General features: G+C 36.6%; 3 protein-coding genes across 3 annotated transcripts; 1 reads left to right on the forward strand and 2 right to left on the reverse strand.

The window, feature by feature from the left end:
• Positions 1-1,621: 1,621 nt before the first annotated feature.
• LOC112577312 (sorting nexin-21-like) lies at positions 1,622-8,639 on the reverse strand. Its single transcript, XM_025260367.1, has 3 exons — positions 8,363-8,639; positions 6,987-7,174; positions 1,622-6,438 (listed from the first exon to the last, which is right to left on the reverse strand). The coding sequence occupies exons 1-3, from the start codon at positions 8,541-8,543 to the stop codon at positions 5,809-5,811; spliced, it is 999 nt and encodes a 332-aa protein (XP_025116152.1). The 5' UTR covers positions 8,544-8,639; the 3' UTR covers positions 1,622-5,808.
• Positions 8,640-8,786: 147 nt separating this feature from the next.
• LOC112576622 lies at positions 8,787-14,769 on the forward strand. Its single transcript, XM_025259214.1, is given in 6 exon segments — positions 8,787-9,649; positions 9,651-10,866; positions 12,035-12,203; positions 12,392-12,646; positions 12,920-13,181; positions 13,527-14,769. Coding segments are annotated over 6 exon segments (2,775 nt in total). The 5' UTR covers positions 8,787-9,066; the 3' UTR covers positions 13,817-14,769.
• On the reverse strand, positions 14,310-19,858 carry LOC112576620 (steroid 17-alpha-hydroxylase/17,20 lyase-like). The gene is made up of 7 exons (XM_025259211.1): positions 19,558-19,858; positions 18,642-19,202; positions 17,949-18,161; positions 17,282-17,480; positions 16,599-16,776; positions 16,193-16,280; positions 14,310-15,317 (listed from the first exon to the last, which is right to left on the reverse strand). Exons 2-7 carry the CDS (start codon positions 19,197-19,199, stop codon positions 14,940-14,942), a joined length of 1,614 nt encoding a protein of 537 aa, XP_025114996.1. The 5' UTR covers positions 19,200-19,202; positions 19,558-19,858; the 3' UTR covers positions 14,310-14,939.
• Positions 19,859-19,889: the final 31 nt, after the last annotated feature.

Consider the following 19,889-nt stretch of genomic DNA (forward strand, 5'->3'; position numbering starts at 1 on the left):
GTTCTCTTCTCTTATTCCTTCTCCGGCCTTGGCATCGAACCTCACAGGTAGTACAAGTTCTGGTTGCGTAGTCCTTGCAGTTTCACGACCACAGCTGGCAGTCTTGACGGTCCGTTGTCACTGACGAGCCTCCTGAGTCAAGATTTCCTAACCCAAGAGTTGAGACATTTTCCCGAGTTCTTGCTGTCCTAGCTAAGTCTCAGTTTATAAGAAAAGTCTCTTGGCTTTTAAGAAAGCTGAAGACATATCGAATGCTCCGAACATGTCGTGTCAAGAAGTCCTGTCCTCTGGTCAGCTGTTCATGCTTGCGACTTAAGGCCCTCTACCCCACACAACACATCTCAAAGCAGGTACATACCTCCCCTTTTCTTACAAAGTTGGTCTCTGGCTTCTAACATGTCCATACTAAACCTTCATTTAGGCACTTTTATGCCCTAAAAGCATACGACAGTTTGTGCATTCCTCTGATGAAAATCTCTGCCTTACAAATACGTATTCTTATCCACTAACATTAATGTTCATCCAGTTGTTCTGCAATCTTCTGTAATGAGTACAAACAGGAACTATGTAGTTATAGCTAGTGCTAGTGCTATGCTTAGAACTATGTCAGATGTGCCAGGAGAACTTGCTTTAATGATCCCTGCACGCAGTCATGAAAACTAGGAATACCCTCAGTAGCCGTTAAGGTGGTTTATAGCCCAGAACTTTATATTTGCTCTCTGTGCATCAACACCGGCCAAACTTTCAGGTTTTTCTAATACTGATAGCACAGAATATGAGCCAGCAATGACCCCAAATCTACTTGTTCCAGAGGATAGCCTGAGACAAGTCGTCAAGTAAAGCTGCGTCTCAATGTTTGGAATTCTACATGCATGCAGTGGCTTCATGGTCCAGCAACTTTGATGTGCCTACATGGCTTGCTCATTTTACACTGACAAGCACTGAAAAATCCATCCGCAAATGAGATTTTGGAAAAGCAAACTGCTGCATTTCATGCCACTGGCATAAACACATCATAAAGTTGTGCATCTATTTTCAAGCAACAATGTCAATAGGTTTTTCTCAGTTTGCTGTGCGATCTAAAGCAATACAATAATGCAACCAACTTCTTCCCCTACCCCATCCAACTTTCATGGGATATTCTTTATAGGTGGTTGAAGGATATTAATGTAAGAGAAAGTCCACAGGAATGACACTAAAACTTCTCTTTATATTCCCTTCTAACACATATTTTTATGGTCTATTGGTAACTGGCATGTCCCCCAAGTTTCTTTGTCAGGTAACATAGGATCTTTTTCGAATCATATTGTCCTTTTTATCACAGTAACTGCTGTTTCAACCGAGAGCTTATAAAATCATTATGTGAGGGGAGCTCTTTAGTATGTAGTTCTTTGGTGTCTTTAGTCCAGTATGTAGGATATCACTTTATCCTTTCTAGTGAAAATAAGGCAAGGTATCTGTTCCCACAATCTCTGCCACCCACAAAAATTTGAAAATGTCAACTTAATTCAACCCAAATTTACTTACATCAATATTTCTTTTAACTGCTTCAGACACATTTCATTCATTTTCCAACATTTTATTTTGTTCATTTCAATTATCATGACACAAAACCAAAAGCTCAGCTGAAATCTGTTTATTCCATGTAAAAAAGCAACAAAAGAAGTTGAAATGACAAAGACCTGAAATAGAAAGTCTTTTCCTGTCTGTCCATCAAAAGTAATGAATATTCCACAGCATTGGAATGTCAGCTTTTGATGATATGCTTCATTAATGCACAAAATACTTATAAACCAGTTTAGACACACTTGCTTCAGTTTTCCAAGCATTCCCATTTAAAATTGTTCACCCTTAGAATTCCAAGCACTGTTTTGAAACAGCACATCATCTTAATCCTGCACATGATGGTCACCAATAGCAATCTTGAATTAAGTCTTTTAAAGCAGATTTTCTTTCAATTTGGCTCACAAGCTTACTATACCATTTATTTTAACTTCTCAAGATAATCATTTTTCTACATACAAGGTTTAACTGCAACAAAACTGCTTGACATATGAACCACAAGCCCATTTCAATGTTTTATGCTACAGACCATGGAAAACCTGTTTCGATTTTTAAATATGAAGATTAGGAAAGTGCATTATATCTCCTTCAGCAGAGATTATCATCTGCAATTAAAGAGTATCTATATGAGGCTTTATATCACTTTTAGTACCATGATACCTATCATGAACCGCTATGCTGCTGTCTAGCTGCAATGACTTTAAGAAATTGTAATTCTTTAACATACTTGACACTGGTGATTTACTTGCAGGTCTAACTGCTACTTGTTAACATGCAGTCAATAAAGGTCATGTAACAACTATAGTAGCATGCAGGGCCAGCATTAATACAGATTCATTTTTAATTCTTTTTAAGTTAATCTCATTTCTTGTGAATCACTACAACGATTTAAAAAAAAAGGATTGGTAAAATGTATTTCAAATGCATCCTTTTAGAAAAACAATAAACTATGAAAATTGTGCAGAGAACAAAAGTCATACATCACAGTTTAAAAATTGCCTTAGAACAATGAATGTAAAGGAGAACAAGTGTAGAACAAAATATCGGCAGATACAAAGTATTAGTAGTATAAAGCATGTTCTCAAAAAAGCTTATATTAGTTATAACATGTTGCCACTTTGCCATTTCAGAAGCTGTAACTTTGCAACCATCTTATAAACAGATACTTTGCTTCTTTTCCATAGAAGAAAAGAATGGGATCGTAAATGAATCAGAAATAGTGGCTGCAATTTAATCATTAGTTAATATATGCATGTGCACATAAATCTTAAACTCTTCCTCTAGGCAGGTTTTGCATCTTTGTGACCAGACAAATTCATGATATGTTTTGGAATATTTGTAAGTAAATTAAATTTTTTCACAAAATAGATTTAGTTTTCTTTAGAATTTTCAATATTGCTCTACAGTTGTCATCAAGCAATGACAAAAAGCCAGTTTCATTAAATTCAGAAACCCACAAACAAGATTACATATCCTGTGCTTGTTTTCATTTATTGTGTCCTTGGAAAATAAAAATATGAGCTATAAGCATATCGAACTGAAATATTAAGTTAAAGGCTTAAAAAGTTATTGTAAACAGTGTACAAGATATTTTGACACCCTGTATTTTACAGTTTTCTTATAATTCTTTACTGTCACTCTATTGCATGCAGTATGGCCAAAGTAATAATGCTTAACTGGCAGTTATTTAAGTATGTAATATTTTACTTACTATTGAGGGCTTTCATGTAAAGAAATGATGCTATTTTAAAGTAATACACAAAACATAAGAAATCAGCATAATTTATAAATATATAATTTACATCTTCAGTACCAAAAAACAAATTATCAATAACTTTGGAAAAAGCTCTGTACCACAATAATGGAAAACAGTTGAGGAAATCTCATCAAAAAATATCAAGGACTAACATTGTATATGCATTGCACAAAAACCAAACAAAGAAAAAAGGAAAAGTCTGACAAACTGAAAATAAAAGAAAACATTTGGATAGCTGACAAAGCCATGCTTATAAAACTGATAGCATGTGCTGAACATTGCCATTATAATGTGTCATATAGTAATTGTAAAATAAATAATACATTTACTCATTCAATAATCATATCCTTCTTAGCCCTTGTGTAAGTTCTGATGGTCATATAGGGGAAACTACCTCAAGCTAAGAACATTATATAGTTCTCTACCTTGAAATGCAATGCCTAATAACATCAAAAATGAATCTCAAAGGCCTCGAGCATTCATCAATTTTTTTTTTGACTGTTTAAAAAACAAATTCACATCATTCTCCATGTCAGTTTAAATGATTGTAGGAAATAATACTTAAAAATACAATTCTGTGAAAAAACAGAATTCCACCATGAAAGTTTAATGTTTCTAAATAAACAGGTATTGCAAAAACCGCTAAGGCTACCTGTAGTTTCTTCTGCATAGACTTATGCAGAATAAACTCAGAATATTCTCAGCCTTTTGGCTAAGATCAAAGCGATTATGGAAAAAAATATATATACAAACAGAACAAAATGTAATGCTATAATGTATTCTCAAATCACTGCCAGCCATTAAGAATAGATTATTTGAAACTTTAACTATCCTGTGAAGAAATTTCAAGTCCTGCAGAGTCAAAATGAACAACAGGGGAATAATAATGATCAAATATAAATAACTGAAAATCTGTTTTGTTTATTCCTTGTTACCCCTTGAGGCTCCACAGGCCCCCTCAGTTAGGCCCATGTGGTTCTTTGTCCTTTGCCTCACTCTCTACCGTTCTTTTCCAAGTCTGCTTCGGTCTCCCAACTTTCCTCTTCCCCTGAGGATTCCAGTCAAGTGCCTGCCTGGCAATGGTGTCAGATGGTTTGTGCAGGATGTGTCCTACCCAGCCCCATTTGCGCTTTTTGGTGTCTTGGCTAGTGGCATTCTGGTTGGTTCTTTTCCACAGGCTGCTGTTGGAGATCTTTTCAGCCCATCTTCCCAGAATATGGCGTAGCCATTGGTTGGTAAAGGTCTGGAGCTTGTTGATGATGTTAATCACTCTCCAGGTTTCAGAACCATGCAGTAGGACTTACTGGTGACACTCATTGGTTTTGAAGATGCAGGTCTTATTGCTGAAGGATAATAAAAATCTAAACACCACAAAAACAAAAGCATAGGAACTAGAGAGAAAGAGATCTCAGTTTTCTATCCATAAAAGGTACACTCACTAAGAAGGATGCGGCCCTATGCTCCTCGAGGAGTAACAAGGAATAAACTAAATTAAAAACTAAGGATAACTTGCCTGCAATTCTGACACCTTACAATGGGACAGACTCAAAAAGATGCCAAGAGGAAGGAAAAAAAGTGAATGATCTATACATATATTCTCATGCCTAATCAATAGTATCTAGATGAAACCTGTACATGCAATAACAGGACCTGCAAGGTTGATATGACTGAGTCCAGTGCGGCCATTTCAAACTCATAAGACTATTTAAATAATTTATAATCACTAAAATCTTGAACATAAAATGCCAAAAGCATAAAATAAGTAACAAGGCACAAACATAATACAGAAAAATTGCCATTATCTGTTCACAAACTAAATGTTGTAGCACATAGGGGCACCATTTTGAGGCTGACCTGCCACTCATAAAATATGAATGTAAAATATTGTCCATTCTACAGTTTACAGGATACTGGGGTTGTGTAGAAAGCACCTTTGAGGACACAATTTTGAATCATACTATGCATAAAAGAATGGAATTTTTAATAGCTCTAGCTGTTTAACAGATCATTGGTTATGGTAGCAACGTTTTAATCGCATTTTTTTTCATTAAATTGCAAAAAGAAATATTCCAATAAATATGTACTCATAAAAGATCCTTTAGCATGAACTATGTTAGTAAAACTGCTCGAGAAAAAATAATGAGTGGCCTTCTTTGACTATACTAAGTTTCAACTGCAGCTCCCACCTTTAAATAAATGAGAACCAAAACAGACAATGCATATATTTTCCCTTTTGTAATTCATACAGAAAATGTTAAATGCGATCTCTTAACCTTTCATTTCTAAAATTTTACAATATTACGTTTAATGTGATTAAATTTTCTTTCAATGGATGACAAAAAAGCTAACAATTTACAAATATGATGAAACGTTAGGTAAAGCTGAATTACAAAAAAAAAAATCCTCTTGTCCATTTAATCATTTGATTTCGTTTTCTCCCTAAGCCATCACTTTCTTCCTCCCTCACTTCACTATTTTAGCCATTCTATTCAAGTAAGAAACTTAAGCTGGTGAAGCAGAATGTGCTCCAGGTCTTTCACATCATCAACATTGATGCCACTCGATCTGATTTTGTCAAGTCTGTGTTCAAGATCTTGCTTGTCTTTCTTTAGCCTCCAACAAAGCCAAATTGCAGTTTTCAGCAGTGGCACAGTGAGAGACGATTCTGGTAGACATTCAATTGCTAAGCGAGCATAGGCCTCTGCGATGTCTGGCCTGTCAGTCCGAGAGTAACACACAACCAGTGAGCACACTACATGACCAATGCGTGAATGAGAGTTGCCATACAGTTTTTCCATAACAGGTAAATATGTCTCCAAAACAGGAATTGCTTCCTCGTGTTTTCCTTCCACAAAGAGCTCCATTGCTTGTGCATAGCTATCCCCAGTAAAGAAATGTGCAAACTCTGGACAATATCGAATATCAAAGATAGAATAAAGATGACTCAAGTATTGTTCAAATGCCCGACTGCGTTTGGCAATAGTTTCGCTGGAGAAATTCCCCATGAGAAGCTTTTGAGGAAAAACTAAAGAGTTAACATGGTTTGGAAACCTCTTTTTTAGGGCTTTGTGGAGGCATTCAAAATCCGAGTATCGTTTCTTAATGAAGGTAGATGTCTTCTCCACTCAGCATTTGATTTTATCATTATTGTGTAATCCTGCAAGAGGAAAGTTCAGTGTTAAATACTTTATAATAACTCCGGGAGCTGAAACGTAAATTTCTTGCATAAGAAATAAATTTTAAATTGGTGGCTTATTTGGTACCTTATTTCTAGCAATGTTACCAAAATCTATGATTAAAATACAATTAATATGATTATGATTAAACAGCATAAATCTAATAATTCAGATAAAACGATCTGAAGATCAGGCAAATACTTGGAACCAGCAAAACATTTATGTACACCCATCTGAACATTCCATTTCTTCTGTTTGACACCCTAAAAATAAAAAGTGCACTTCAGATAATTAATTTACATGCTTGGTAAATAGGGTGTGTTCTTTGTAAAGATTGTCAGTTAAAATCAATTACAACTGCCACTGTAGCAAAAACAAAGTGTAACTACTGATGATTATGACTTGTTGCAATTACTCTTGTAATAACAGCAAGTTCTTTTTCTAAGCATCACTGTTTGGTATTATGAACACAAAGCTTTAAGTCTGTCTTACTGGTGAAATATCCAAATCTTATCAATCTGCAGAATCATGCTTGATATTACCACATATCCTGAACGCCTGTAGGTAACAGGGCTGGAGTGAGTGTCCTTGATGACCTCTGCTGATGTGATCTCGAATGTTACTCTGCTGGCGCTGCTTTGACTGCCATCAAAATGTATTGTGCAGGGAGCTGTCTTTTCTAGGTACATCACACAACATGATCCAGCTTATTAGCTGAACATTTAAATGCTGAAATAAAGCTTCATAAGCTGCACCACCTGTGTACACAACTGTGAATTTGTAGATACTAGTTACATAGGTGTAATGTTTGAAAGCTAAATGTTCATGTTAACGGGAAATAAGGGATACTATTCCCTTGTAGTGTAAGTTTATTTTGAAACACTTTACTTGTCTGTTGTGGAAAAGCTATGTCGTGTAAATAGAAAACATGTTAAAGAGTTCTACAGTTTAGCTCAAAATAAGACAAATAAAGCAAAATAAAGAAAAACTATGCAAAAGACTATCCTTGCAGTAGCATACAACTATAGACAATAATTTAAAAATAGACTACACAGACAAATATTTAGTTTAAAAAAAAAACAACAATCTGGTACAAATGTATAACGCAAGAGTGGGAAATGCTATGCTGGCAACCAGAAGAGATGTCAGGAGTTGTGGAAATTAAGAACTTGAACAGAGATATAAGGTACAATTCCACTGAGGGGTGTGGAGCTGAAGAAACTGAACAGAAGGTGACATGGAGTTGGGTACCATTAATAATAAATCAAATCAAAATCAAATCAAATCAGACTTTATTGTCTGTCCAGGAGACCCAGGACAGAAATTTGTCTTCGCTCACAAGGGCAGGCATGCATACTCATACAGACATTTAACACACATTTAATAGGGATATTTTAGCTGTTTGTGTTGGTTAAACATAGGTCTGTGCCTTATAAAGTGCAGTTGTAATGTGCCTCTTGTCCATTCACTGGGATAGATTATGCCTATTTGGGCCCTACTTACAGAAGGTATGATATTGAATGCCCTCAAGTTATACCTTTGTTTAAAAATTCTGAAGACCTATAGCTATTATCATGTATGCTATTTACCTTCTCCCTGCCAGGTATTATCATCATATATAAGTGTAGTTGTGCAAGCAAAATGCATACCTCTCTATATTATTAAAGAGAATTGTCTTTATGGCAAAAACAGAACCTCATGTAATGTCAAAAAAAATAAGTTAATGGTCATTGTAAGTTTGTCAAGTTTCCTTGTTAGGGTTTTCCTCTTGTTTATATCATCACTAGTATCACCTCCTTTACCCGTGTTCTACTAGTTTGCATTCAAGTGCTAAAATTTCTTCCAACGTTCTGTTTTTAATTCTAACCTCTTTCGCCAGCATCATCGTCGACGGAATCTGCATCGCCAGCAAAGGTAAGTTGACCAGTGATGCTAGATGCAGTGAACGACTCGTCGTCCTCTAGTGCAAGCTCTGCTGGGTCTGAATCTTGCAACTGGGCGTCTAAGGCAGCATTTTGCGGTCTAATCTTTTTCAAAAGTGCATCCATCGTAAATTCTTTATATTTCGATATGCTCCATTAAAACAAAACCCAAGTTTCTGATTCACAATTTACCTTAAAGCAGACGAAACTATTTCCGTTTTCATTTACTTTTATTCTCAAATGGTACATATTGACCATTGCAATTCATATTTAACCATTAACAAAAACATTTGAAGTATCTAGCAGAAGGGAAAAATCGCTTAGTTTTCATATTCATAGTTTTAAAGGTAATTATGTGTCCAAGTTTTTTCTGAAAAATGTAAGGAGGTGATAGCTTGTAAATTGTGTTCCCCAAATTGTCGTATCTGAACGAAGTAAGCTTTTTTCCGGATAGCCAGGGAGACGAGTTTTACAGACTTTCCTTTTTTTCCTAGATACTGCCTTCATACAGCTATCATTTGAATTCTGCACGTGAGGTTTTGTTTTACTTCATATGTAAAATGTAAGGATTTTCTCGGAATGTACGTTAAGGACTATAGGAGTTCTTAAGTTGGAAAATAGTTTGTTTTCGCAATTCGCTCCCTTCAAAATGGCGACTATGGTCATTCGAACAGCTTCCTTTAGAGACGCAGAACAAAACATGCGAATTCTTTCGATGCTGAATGACCAGAGATTGCATTCACGATTTTGTGACGTTGTTCTTAGAGTAGGTGAAGAACAAATATTTGCTCACTCAAACGTTTTGGCAGCAGCTAGTCCCTATTTTGGATCTTTTCTTGGAATGGGTTCAGATGCACCAAGGGCATTCTGTGAGAGTTCTCCCCAGGTGATCGAGATCCATATCGACAGTGCTGACGACAACAGTGGCTTCGGATATGGAGAAGCAGTGCGTCATGTGGTGGACTTTATGTATACATGCACCATTGAGTTAAACTCCCTTATCATAACACAAGTGATCGAGATAGCCAAAATCATGCAGATGACGTGCATTTTGGATTACTGCAGCAGGTTTCAAAAAGGTGAAAATGGAAATCTTCCGCAAAATAAAGGCACGGGAATGCCTGTTGCAACTCCAGATTTCAGTCTGTCAAGAAAGATTTTGCGGAGAGCGAATGCATCAACAGAAACAGAACAGAGTATGTTTCTGAAGTCTGGAGGAATTACTTGTTGATGCATTAAATCAAAGTACCGTGCTTTCAGTGTCAAACTTAGAAGACAACACAACTGTCCAGACTGTGCTAACCAAAGATACACTTGTTGTTGAAGGTGATACAACTTTGGCTCATTCTGATGACAACCAAGCAGACAATGAGGTTAAATTAGATGTAAAACTAAATAATTCATCTGAGATAACAGATGCAGAGGGTAATCTTGGACTTGGCAGTGGTGACATTGTAGTGGATGACATTAAAAAGCTAGTGAACAGCTCTTCTAATAGTCCTGCTCCAGTAATTGTAAAAAGTGAAAATACACCAGCTATTTCTAGCATGGAAAGAACACTTGAAGTTCAAAGTGAAAATGTGTTGGTTGATGTGACTTGCAAGGATCAGATGGTTGGACAAGGGATTGTTTTTCCCCTGCCACTTACTTTACCCTCTCAAGAAACTAATGTAGCTGATGCCTTTAGGCTGCTACCTATTCGAGGGCGAAGGAAAGGTAGACGTAGACGAAAAAGGAAACCAAAGGAAGTGTTATCAGACAGTGATCCAGAACTGATTCAGGAGCCAGAGGATCTAGATGAGGAAAACTTAAAAAACAAGAATGTTAATACACCAGGAACATGTGTTCAAAGGCAAGAAGATGACAATATAAATGCAGCATCGGAAACTAATTTCTCTGAAAATGTAGTCACCCCTACTAATGCAACTATTTCTCCAGAGTGTGATGTGCTCAAGACAGAAAGTGAGAGTGAAAAAACTACTATACCTAGTCGAACTCGAGGTCGGAAGCCCATCACATCAGTTATGGCCACATGGTCTTCCCCTCGACTTCGTGCTGGTATCCCTAGGTCAGTGTACAAATCAGATTATGTCATGCATTCTCTGATCAGGCGCTCTCGACACAGTGGCACTAGAGGGCAGTGCCTTCCCCAGCATGAGGAAGATACAGATACTGGTGAGGATGGGAATTTAGAGGAAATGGGCAGTCTTCTTGGCAGACTTGGAACAGAGAGTGAGATAGGAGAGAATCAGACACCAGGACTAAAGTTTGTATGCCAAACCTGTGATTTTACTACCAGCATATTTCGGGTGTACCGTCAGCATATGAAACGGCACCCTGAGACGGACACAAGGAGTTACACTTGTACAGAGTGCGACTTCCATACTACAAAGGCACGGCAGCTTCTTCAGCACCGTAAAAAGCATCTGCATGAAGAACTCATCTGCAGGTTAGTTAAAGAAATCTACTAAATTTGCAGACTTGATTGTCACCTATTGTACATGTGAACCTGTATTTACTGATTTTAAAGTAAAATTTGCTCAGTATTTTTGTATGGATTTTGTTCTTTTTTTCTTGTTCCTAATCACCCCTAGTGGAGCATAAGGCTGCAAAAGAATATGGAACGCTTCACAAATTTGCGTGTGGCTATGCCAGTCTTCTCTGTATCATTCCAATTTTAGTATACATACTCTCTCCCTCACACACAGAGATGGGGGAGGGAGAGAGTATGGAAATCTTTAGTACCCAGAGAAAACTACCAACATTAATTTCTAGCATAAACATCTGTAAATACTCTTTCTACCTTGCATTCTCTCTCATACATTAAAAGTACAAAACTCTGCTGCAGGTCTAGTGCTTAGAGCTAGGAAACGGGACCATGCCACCCTTCTCCTTTGTTTTCTGCAGTGGCTTGCCATCCGTTCTCGCATCCAGTACAAACTGTCCGTGCTGTGTTTTAATTTCTTTGCTGGTACTTGCCCTGATAATTTCTCTAAACTGCTCCTCCCTTACATCCCAGCTAGACAACTCAGTTCCTCATCTGATGATCATCTCCTTAGCTTTCCTGTCACCAAAACAACAACATAATTATGGCCACAGGATTTTTAGTTATTGTGCAGCAAAACAATGGAACTTTCCATATCTGCCAACTTCCCACTATTGAATCCTTTAAACGTTCGCTGAAAACACCTTTTCCGTAAGCATTACTCCTAACAACCTTTCCCATAATGCTAGTCGTTTGTCACACCCTTCGTTTTGCAATATCATGTTACTCTCAGCTATTGTTCTTGTTTTCTAGTTCCTCTTTGTGTTTTCTGCATTTGATTTATTCTTCATTTAGGTTGTCCAGGTTGTTTTATTCTTTTACAGCTCGTTTGTTATTTGTTTTCCTGTCCCTCATATGCTGTCTATGTTTTGTTCTTGTTCTTAAGCGCTAAGAGCATGCTCCTTAGGAGTGTGAGTATGCGCTTTACAAATTTTGCATTTATTATTATTATACTCTCAACAGTGACTATCGGCCAGATGAAGTACCTGGCTTGTGAAGGTGGTATGCAAATTTTAATAACATAAAATTGTGAGTCTGCAAGTAAAGGAAATATTGTTTATTGTCTGTGCAGTTTCTGTGAGGTGCAACTTGATTCTCCAGAGAATTTCCAGTTACATTTACAGCGCCATGCACATGCCCTGCCGTACTTTTGTCACTCTTGTGACATGCGCTTTAAGACACGTACCCAACTGGCAACTCATTTACCCAAACATATGACAGAAAAACCTTTTGTCTGTCAGGTAATGAGTTTTGATGTGGAACTTTTGATAAATGTGCTGTACTAAGGGCAAAAATTCATATTTATAAAGGTTTGAAAATTTTGTCGCAGTTCATGAACTAAGTATATTTCTCAGTGTAAAGATTAAATAAGTAATAGAGGATGTACATGCATTTTGATTGTTATCATAGTGGTCTGCATATTTTTTAGGTGTGTGGCAATGGGTTCAAGTGGAAACATGCTCTCAAGAACCACATGGTAACCCACAGTGCAACTAAAGATCACCTTTGTGATATCTGTGGATTTTCCACTGCCCACAAAAGCCAGCTGAAGGCTCACCATCTTATCCACACAGGTGATACATTTAAGTGTCCAGAACCAGGCTGTCACTTTGAGGCTACTAAGCGGCAAAATCTCAAATATCATATGGTTACACATACTCAGGAAAAGGCACATCAATGTGAAGTAAGTGCTTTTTAAGCAGAACATAACTTGATTACTTATTTCACTTATATAGTAGAATTCCAAAGTCTCTATAACCACTGTTTTATTATTTTTATCAGCATACACTAACTGCCTGAAGTTGTTAAGACAGAATAGAGGTGACTGTGAGAAAGTAAGAGAGAGAGTAAAAGATATGTAAATATAAGAAAAAATGAAAAGAAAACAAAACTTGTTAACGGAAACATGTAAGAATGTGGAAATATTGTTTCAGTTTTTCTTTTTTGTCTTGCCAAGGTTTGTGGTCAGGCTTTTTCCCTGATCAAAAATATGCGACGTCACATGCTATTGCATGCAGAGACAAGGCCCTACCACTGTTCACTTTGCTCCTACACCACAACACGCTTTGACAAGCTCAAGGAACACAAACTGAAACAGCATGACATTGGCCAGCCCCCAGGCAAAAAGATGAAGTATGCCACCAGGGTTCAGAGACTGGCCAATAGGGTTGCAGATGGACCTATCACCATTGCTGAGGATGGTACAATAGTGCAAGCAGGTCCGATATCTTCACATACTAACGTGTAATTAAAAATAAATCGCAATAAAAATAAATAACATGCAATGAAAATAAATCGCCCAGCAATAATGCTTTAAAATGTAAATGAAGTAACAGTTTACAGCTGTTTTACTGCAAGTGTGCTGATAACTTTATTAAAGACCGAAACAATTTCTTGAAACTATAATTCAGTGTGGTTTTAAAATACATATGTAGATGCGAGTGCAACATTTTTTTAAAGCTAAGATTTTTAACAAGAATGCAGAGATCATAAAATAGTGCTAAAATTGATGTACTCTGCAAAGACTTAGAATTAGTTCTTAATGTCAGTAGCTTTTATTCCAGTGCATACAGATGGTGAGGGGCTGCGGATGGTTGGACCAATAACCATTGCTCAGGATGGTAACAGCATCACCATCAGCTCTGATCTGACACTCACTGATGAGACTCTCACAACCATAGCACAGCTAGCAACTTCTACGTCTCAAAATACTGTTGATGGCTCCCAGCCACAAGAAGCTCAAATTAACATTAGCACGCCAGAAGGCTACCCAGTTATTGCCCGTGTTCAATTTGCCTCCAATATTGACATGGGAAAATGTGAAGTGGTCGGATACATGGCTCAGAATGAATGAACTGGGTAGTTTATTTTTACCTGGATTTGGGGAAAATCAGCCTTATAAATTAAAAGGTTAAAAGGAACTGAGGACGTATAGTTTGATTGAAGGCAAAAACAGTGCTGGCTTTGAGGCATTAGTTGTTCTTCAAAACTGTTTTATATCTGTAAATTTTGTTTGTGAAGTAAACATGCTAGCTACACGTTTTTCTTCTTAAGTTTGGTGTTTTGACATCTGATCTATAGAGTGGGGTTATTCCTGCATGTGCCTTGCATTGTGTTACTGCTGTTTCATTTATTGGTGTTGCTTAGCTGTTAAATGCTGTATCTGTTGAAAAGGCCATATCACAGCCAGCCTTTCTGGATTTTTTTGCCAAAATTGCCACATTTATACCTGTTTATGTTTGTCTTGCAATTTTATATATGCAAACACTGATAATTTTGTTCATAATAACAATAATGATCAACAGACCTTATTTTCTTCTTCCCTGTCAGAGTAACTCAACATCTGATAAAAAGCCTTCCATTTTTAATGCATTAATAAATGAGCAATAGTCAACTTGGGCATTTTAAGCACAAAAATTAGATTCTGTATAGAAATAAATGGCAGTACATCATAATCTATAGCTTAAAAATACATAGAAATAAGGCTTGACAAGACTTTTTCTCTTTCAAATGGCTCCTGCCTATGATTTTCACAAACAGGATTTTGAACACATCTGTTAAACATTTGTTAAAAGTTTTCTCTTGTCTGAAATTCTTCAGTATGTAAAATATACCATTTCAAAACATTTACAAAAAAACATGTTAATTTAATATAGAAACATTTCTGGCAAAAAAGGAACTCTATAGTTCCATGCATTATCTCTTTCACAGTAGATTTGGTTCTACATTACAATAGCTATTTATGAATTAGGAAGCTTATGACAAAATGTAAAAAAAAAATCAAAGGGATGATCATGTATAAGAAAACAACAGATTCTTTTTAGTTCATAAAAAAGCAGTTCAACATGTAACTTAATTTTTGAGCAAAAGAACATATTCAGTGTCAGATCTTTGACTTATCTCTGTTTATGTAAAGTTGTATCATCTAATATAAAATCTACACGCAAGAATACCACAACTAAAACTTGTTTCTCCACTCACTGTATAAGGTAAAGTTTAAAGAGAACATTTTCATTTACTTTCCCTATGAACTGCTTGTAATCTGAATGATTTTGGATGTAAAACAAGCCCATTTCATATGCCTGCGGATCAACTTCTGGAAGATTCTTTTCATCTTCAGCCTGGAAGAAGAAATTCTGTACTAGGGATGTGGCAAACAAAAATAAGCGATTTTTTGCCAGTGTCTCACCCAGACACACACGTCTGCCTGCCCCAAATGGCATTAATCTACGTCGGTTCTCATGACTTGAAGGTAGCAGTTTGCCATTTGAGTCTAGAAATCGGGAAGGATTGAATGTCCAAGGGTTTGGCCAGACAGATTCATCATGATGTAGAGACCACAAGTTAATGTATACCTGCACATTGAACAATTGCAATGTTGGGATAAAAAAAAATTCTTGATTTGCAATAAATATATATAAATATAAATAAAATACGCTGGGGGGAAAAACAAGAAAACAACTGATCTTAGGGATAGTTTCAAGAGATTCCTGAGAAATATATAAACTAAACAAAAATATTTTCACTAGAATGATAGAATTTTTTTTTTAGTTTACAGATATTTGTTTTGACTCGCATTGATATAGTACAAATCTTACACATAGAGAAGACTTGATACTTGATGTAAAACTCTTCTCCATAAGCACATTTAAAATATATACCTTGCACACATCCTCCCCCCAAAAAGTTTTTTTTTAATCATCCCTTACATTCCTCATTTACTTATCTCTGTTAGTATTGTAGCTGTTTTCTTTCCCTATTTTCACAGCTCATTGCATGCTTTGCACTTGTCCTTCACAAATTATTCCACAGATAGTAACATAAGTTTAAAATAATTGGTCTGTTAACTATTTTGTTTTATGATTGTGCTTCATTACTGGCACATTTGCACTGCCAACAAGCAGGTCTGTTTAGGTTCCTTCCTGGCAATATTTCCCCTTATCCCTCCACTAAGCTAGCTAGTGCCTCTTTAAACAGGTTAACACTACCTCTTTGAAATGACTTTCAGGGAACTTCCAGCACCTTGAACCATTTCAAGGGATTGGTGAGCTCTACAAGTCTCCTAAGCTTAAGTACTAGGATAACCATTTGTATTTTTAACAAATAAGAATGTGAGAATAGAAGCTGGCCATATAACACATGAGAGATGTTTGAGCAAACATGATTTTTTTTAAAAGTTTTTGCCCATAAGATAATCTGATGAAAAATTCTTTTACATCATCAAACCTACCGTTGTATTTGCTGGCAAACGTTTTCCCAGCACACTGGTATCACACATTGTATAATGAGGAACAGCAAGGGGAACATGAGAAATGTATCTGAAACAGAAATGAGAACATCAGCCAGCAAAGAAGTAGAATCCTTGACAGACTAGTTATTTTAAACTTATTTTACTATCAATAGAATGATTTGAGAAAGATAAGTGCAGTAAGCTGTAAAAACAGGGCAAGGAAACAGCTATTTTAGTTAACAGAAAATTAAAATATGTGGAGGCATGCTCGTGAGATCTGCAACAAGGAAAACTTCTTGATGCTTGTAAGGACTAAGGAACTTGATCTGCATGAACACTTTGCTACATCTTTGCAACCCTAGAATGCATGGCTTTTGTGTGACAAAAAGTTTATATGAACAGCTACCTCAACAGTTCAAGCAGTGTGGCTTCCATGTAAGGCAACTTCTCCCTGTCAGCCAGACATGGAAGGCGTTCATTTCCAATAGTAGCAGAAATTTCTTCCCATAGGCTTATTTGAATATGTGGATGGTGCACAAAAAGCAGAAGAAGACATGTCAGGGCTGTTGCTGTGGTGTCTGTGCCTGCAAGAATGCCAGAACATGCAACTGAGAAGAATGGTATAATTATTATTCTATCGTAATTCATAATTTGGCCTTAGATAAAATAAGTCCAAGGAAAACAAATGAACACTGAGCATGCAAGTTACTCATATGTTGACCAGTAAAGTACGCACATGCTGGACTGCTATATTTGAAACATTTCTTGTATATAAGCAATTCATGATTTTACTTCACAAAAAAAAACTTGGTTCCCTAAATTATACCTAAATGTAACATAAACAGCACCTTTTAATTGATCATACAGCAGTTATGCTCAGTTGTGAAAAGGTCTATACTGCTAGCATCACTGAAGCAGAAGCAGCAGAAAACTTCTTTCAGATGACCTCAGCAAGCCGTAAAAAATAATCTATGTCAATGATATTATCGTGCATTATGATCTGCAACAATGAATATGGTGCTATTCCATAAGGTTGGTCGCCTGCATGACTGGCAATCTGTATAAGCATGCTAGAATAAGAATGGTGACCTGCTAGAATGAGATTGGTGAACACCTCCTTGATGGTTGTGAGGCTCAGGTCAACATCATGCTTTGAACCACCAGATTTCAAGAAAGATGAAGATATGGAAGTGCCATTGATCCCATTTGGTTCAGTTTTTTTCTCCTTGTCATCTTCCAAAAAGCTGAGCAAATGTTTGACTACACAATCACGACTGTCATCCTGAAACTGATTTGTAAAACAATTTTTTTTTTTTTTAAATCATGAAAATTTATTTCTGCTTTCACATGCTGAAACATCCCATTCCTCTTTGTTAACTGTCAAGCATACCCAGTCAGTCCATCCTACCCAATCCATCCTCACATTTTTGTGTAATCCTTTTCATTATGCACACTAAAATTTCTTTTAAAAGCACAATAATTTCTGATAGCACAGACTGCTGTGTGTCAACCCTAACTACAGCTTTATACATCCTGTCAGGCAAAATTAAAGAACAATAAAAAAAGTTAGAATACAGTGTGAAATATTCTAAGCTTTCATTTAGACACTTAAAACAGTTCTACCACATTACAAAGACATGACACAAGGTGGGAGGCCATATTTTTCCCCATTGACATGTACTGATCAGATATGTAATCTAATTCACAGGAAACATGCATACAAAGATACTCATTAGTTCTAGCACAAAAAGAGTACTTTCAACTTCGCAAATTCTTCTTCCCAGAAAGCATCTCTGAGCTTGAGAGCTTCTTGATGACGGCAATGACAATCATCCCTCAGCAGATGTAGGAATGGCAAGAAGTCCAGACGCAATGCTCTTCCCGCACCAAAAGTATCGTTGAACAATGCATTAATATGTTTGATATACTGGACGCTGGTACTAGTCAAGTCAGGTCTGGTTCCTAGTGTCTGAGAAAAAACATTTTTCTGTCACTATGATATGTAAGCAAAGCATAATTTGATTTCCTGTGTCACAACATTTTGATGCCAAACTAATTGACTAACTGAACCTTTTAACATATATTCTCAGCAAATAATAATTTATAAAAAGAACATATTTTCATTAAGATGGGATGATCTAAGAAAATCAAAAGCAATGTTTTACATAATCATATAACCTGATTTGAAAGAAAGAACCTCTACTTACTGATGCTTCCTTCTAATTTGTGTAGATGACTAAATTAAAAAAAAAAATTATTGAATTGTCTCATTAAAACTTTTCTCTACTTCTTGTTCTTAAAACTGCACTTCAATTTTACTGTCTGGGCCCAGTTTTTATCTATGCACAGATGTTCTCTTTAGTAGGGTGGTCTATGATTGATCAATGGTGCAAATGGCTTTTCCAGTGGAAATGTTTAAATATTATTTCTTTAATAATATAATACTCACAAAAGATAACATCACATTGCAAACTGCATCATAAATAATGTTCCATGGATCAATGGGCTGTCCCTTTGCCTCTGAAAACCGCTTCAACATAAGTTCAATGTCTGGCCTGCACTTATGCTCCAGATTTTCAAGGCCTGTGCCATACATGCGTAGTGATCGTAGAACTTCTTTGCGTAGAAACACAAGTTTGTCTGTGTAAGTCTGCCAAACCACTGAGTGTCTGTTTCGTTGTGCTATTTCGGTTCTGTACATAGGAGGCCTCCCTGCAAAGTCCCGTCCTTTCACAACCAAGGCTTCATATATGCTTGCAAAATCATTGAGAACAACAATGTCCTCTTTAAATAGCTGCATACGAAAAATTGATCCATATTTTTTTGCCCATTTGGTCAGAACAATGTGAGTTTTTGCATTATGAAGAAGGTGGGCATTTCCAAAAAATGGTATCCATGGTGACACCATTGGAATGGTATGGAGACCATGGGTCTTTGCTGTTTTTCTGGTGATGAGGTATGCCAATAGAAAGATAATTAGCAGACCTAAAAGAACTTCTAGTACCATTGTCTGCAAAAGATTATCAGAAAATTTCCAAATGCATTTTCACTTTACTAATAAAACATGCTTTAAAAAAACAACATAAGTTGGCAACAGTAGCAATGATCATACAGCAAGTAAACACATAATAGTTTTCTTTTTTGGTTAGAACTTTCAACATAATACCCAGACTGATGAAAAACTTTTTTAGAAAAAAATGTTGCATTCAAATAATATGAGCAGTTATAAATTTGTTTCTTTAGACTGTTTTGCTATAATATTAAGCATGGTTATCAAAGCCAGTTCCGCGTCGCGCACTGCCGATGTTGAACTGAAAGCCATGGCTATAGTATAATTATTTATTACTCTTTCGTTTGATACCTACCACTTTCACCTTTGCTGGAATAAGGCTTTAAAATCCCCATGTAAACATTGGCATGCAGGAACTATATACTGGACAAGCAAGATAGCATCAAATGTCACGGTGGTCTTGGACGAGCTCGTGCATCCTCGATCAGTTCTCGACGACAGAAGTGCACACCACCAGCGCCTGGCGTCTGAAACCGGGGATTTGTTTTCTCTATGCCTCTGAATATGATATCGCAGGTCTTTATTCTGCCTTTTGCAACTCGCGAAGGAGCCAACGCTGCAGCAGACGAAAACTTTGCCGCGCACTAAGGACTCGACAACGTCCTTCAGGGGGTCAAGAGCAGCGGT

The sequence above is a fragment of the Pomacea canaliculata genome, linkage group LG12, assembly GCF_003073045.1.
Source record: "Pomacea canaliculata isolate SZHN2017 linkage group LG12, ASM307304v1, whole genome shotgun sequence".
Taxonomy (NCBI): Eukaryota; Metazoa; Mollusca; class Gastropoda; order Architaenioglossa; family Ampullariidae; genus Pomacea; species Pomacea canaliculata.

Bases quoted from the DNA above. Each gene is read 5' to 3' on its own strand.
- LOC112577312 (XM_025260367.1), bottom strand. From the start codon at position 8,543: ATGGATGCACTTTTGAAAAAGATTAGACCGCAAAATGCTGCCTTAGAC. The intron at 7,175-8,362 runs GTTAGAATTAAA...TGATGTACCTAG, and splicing joins CGATGATGCTGGCGAAAGAG to AAAAGACAGCTCCCTGCACA. The intron at 6,439-6,986 runs TAAGACAGACTT...TGCTGAGTGGAG, and splicing joins AGATTTGGATATTTCACCAG to AAGACATCTACCTTCATTAA.
- LOC112576620 (XM_025259211.1), bottom strand. From the start codon at position 19,199: ATGGTACTAGAAGTTCTTTTAGGTCTGCTAATTATCTTTCTATTGGCA. The intron at 16,777-17,281 runs GTCACCATTCTT...GCATTCTTGCAG, and splicing joins CACCAATCTCATTCTAGCAG to GCACAGACACCACAGCAACA. The intron at 15,318-16,192 runs GTAGGTTTGATG...TTCAATGTGCAG, and splicing joins GTTTGCCAGCAAATACAACG to GTATACATTAACTTGTGGTC.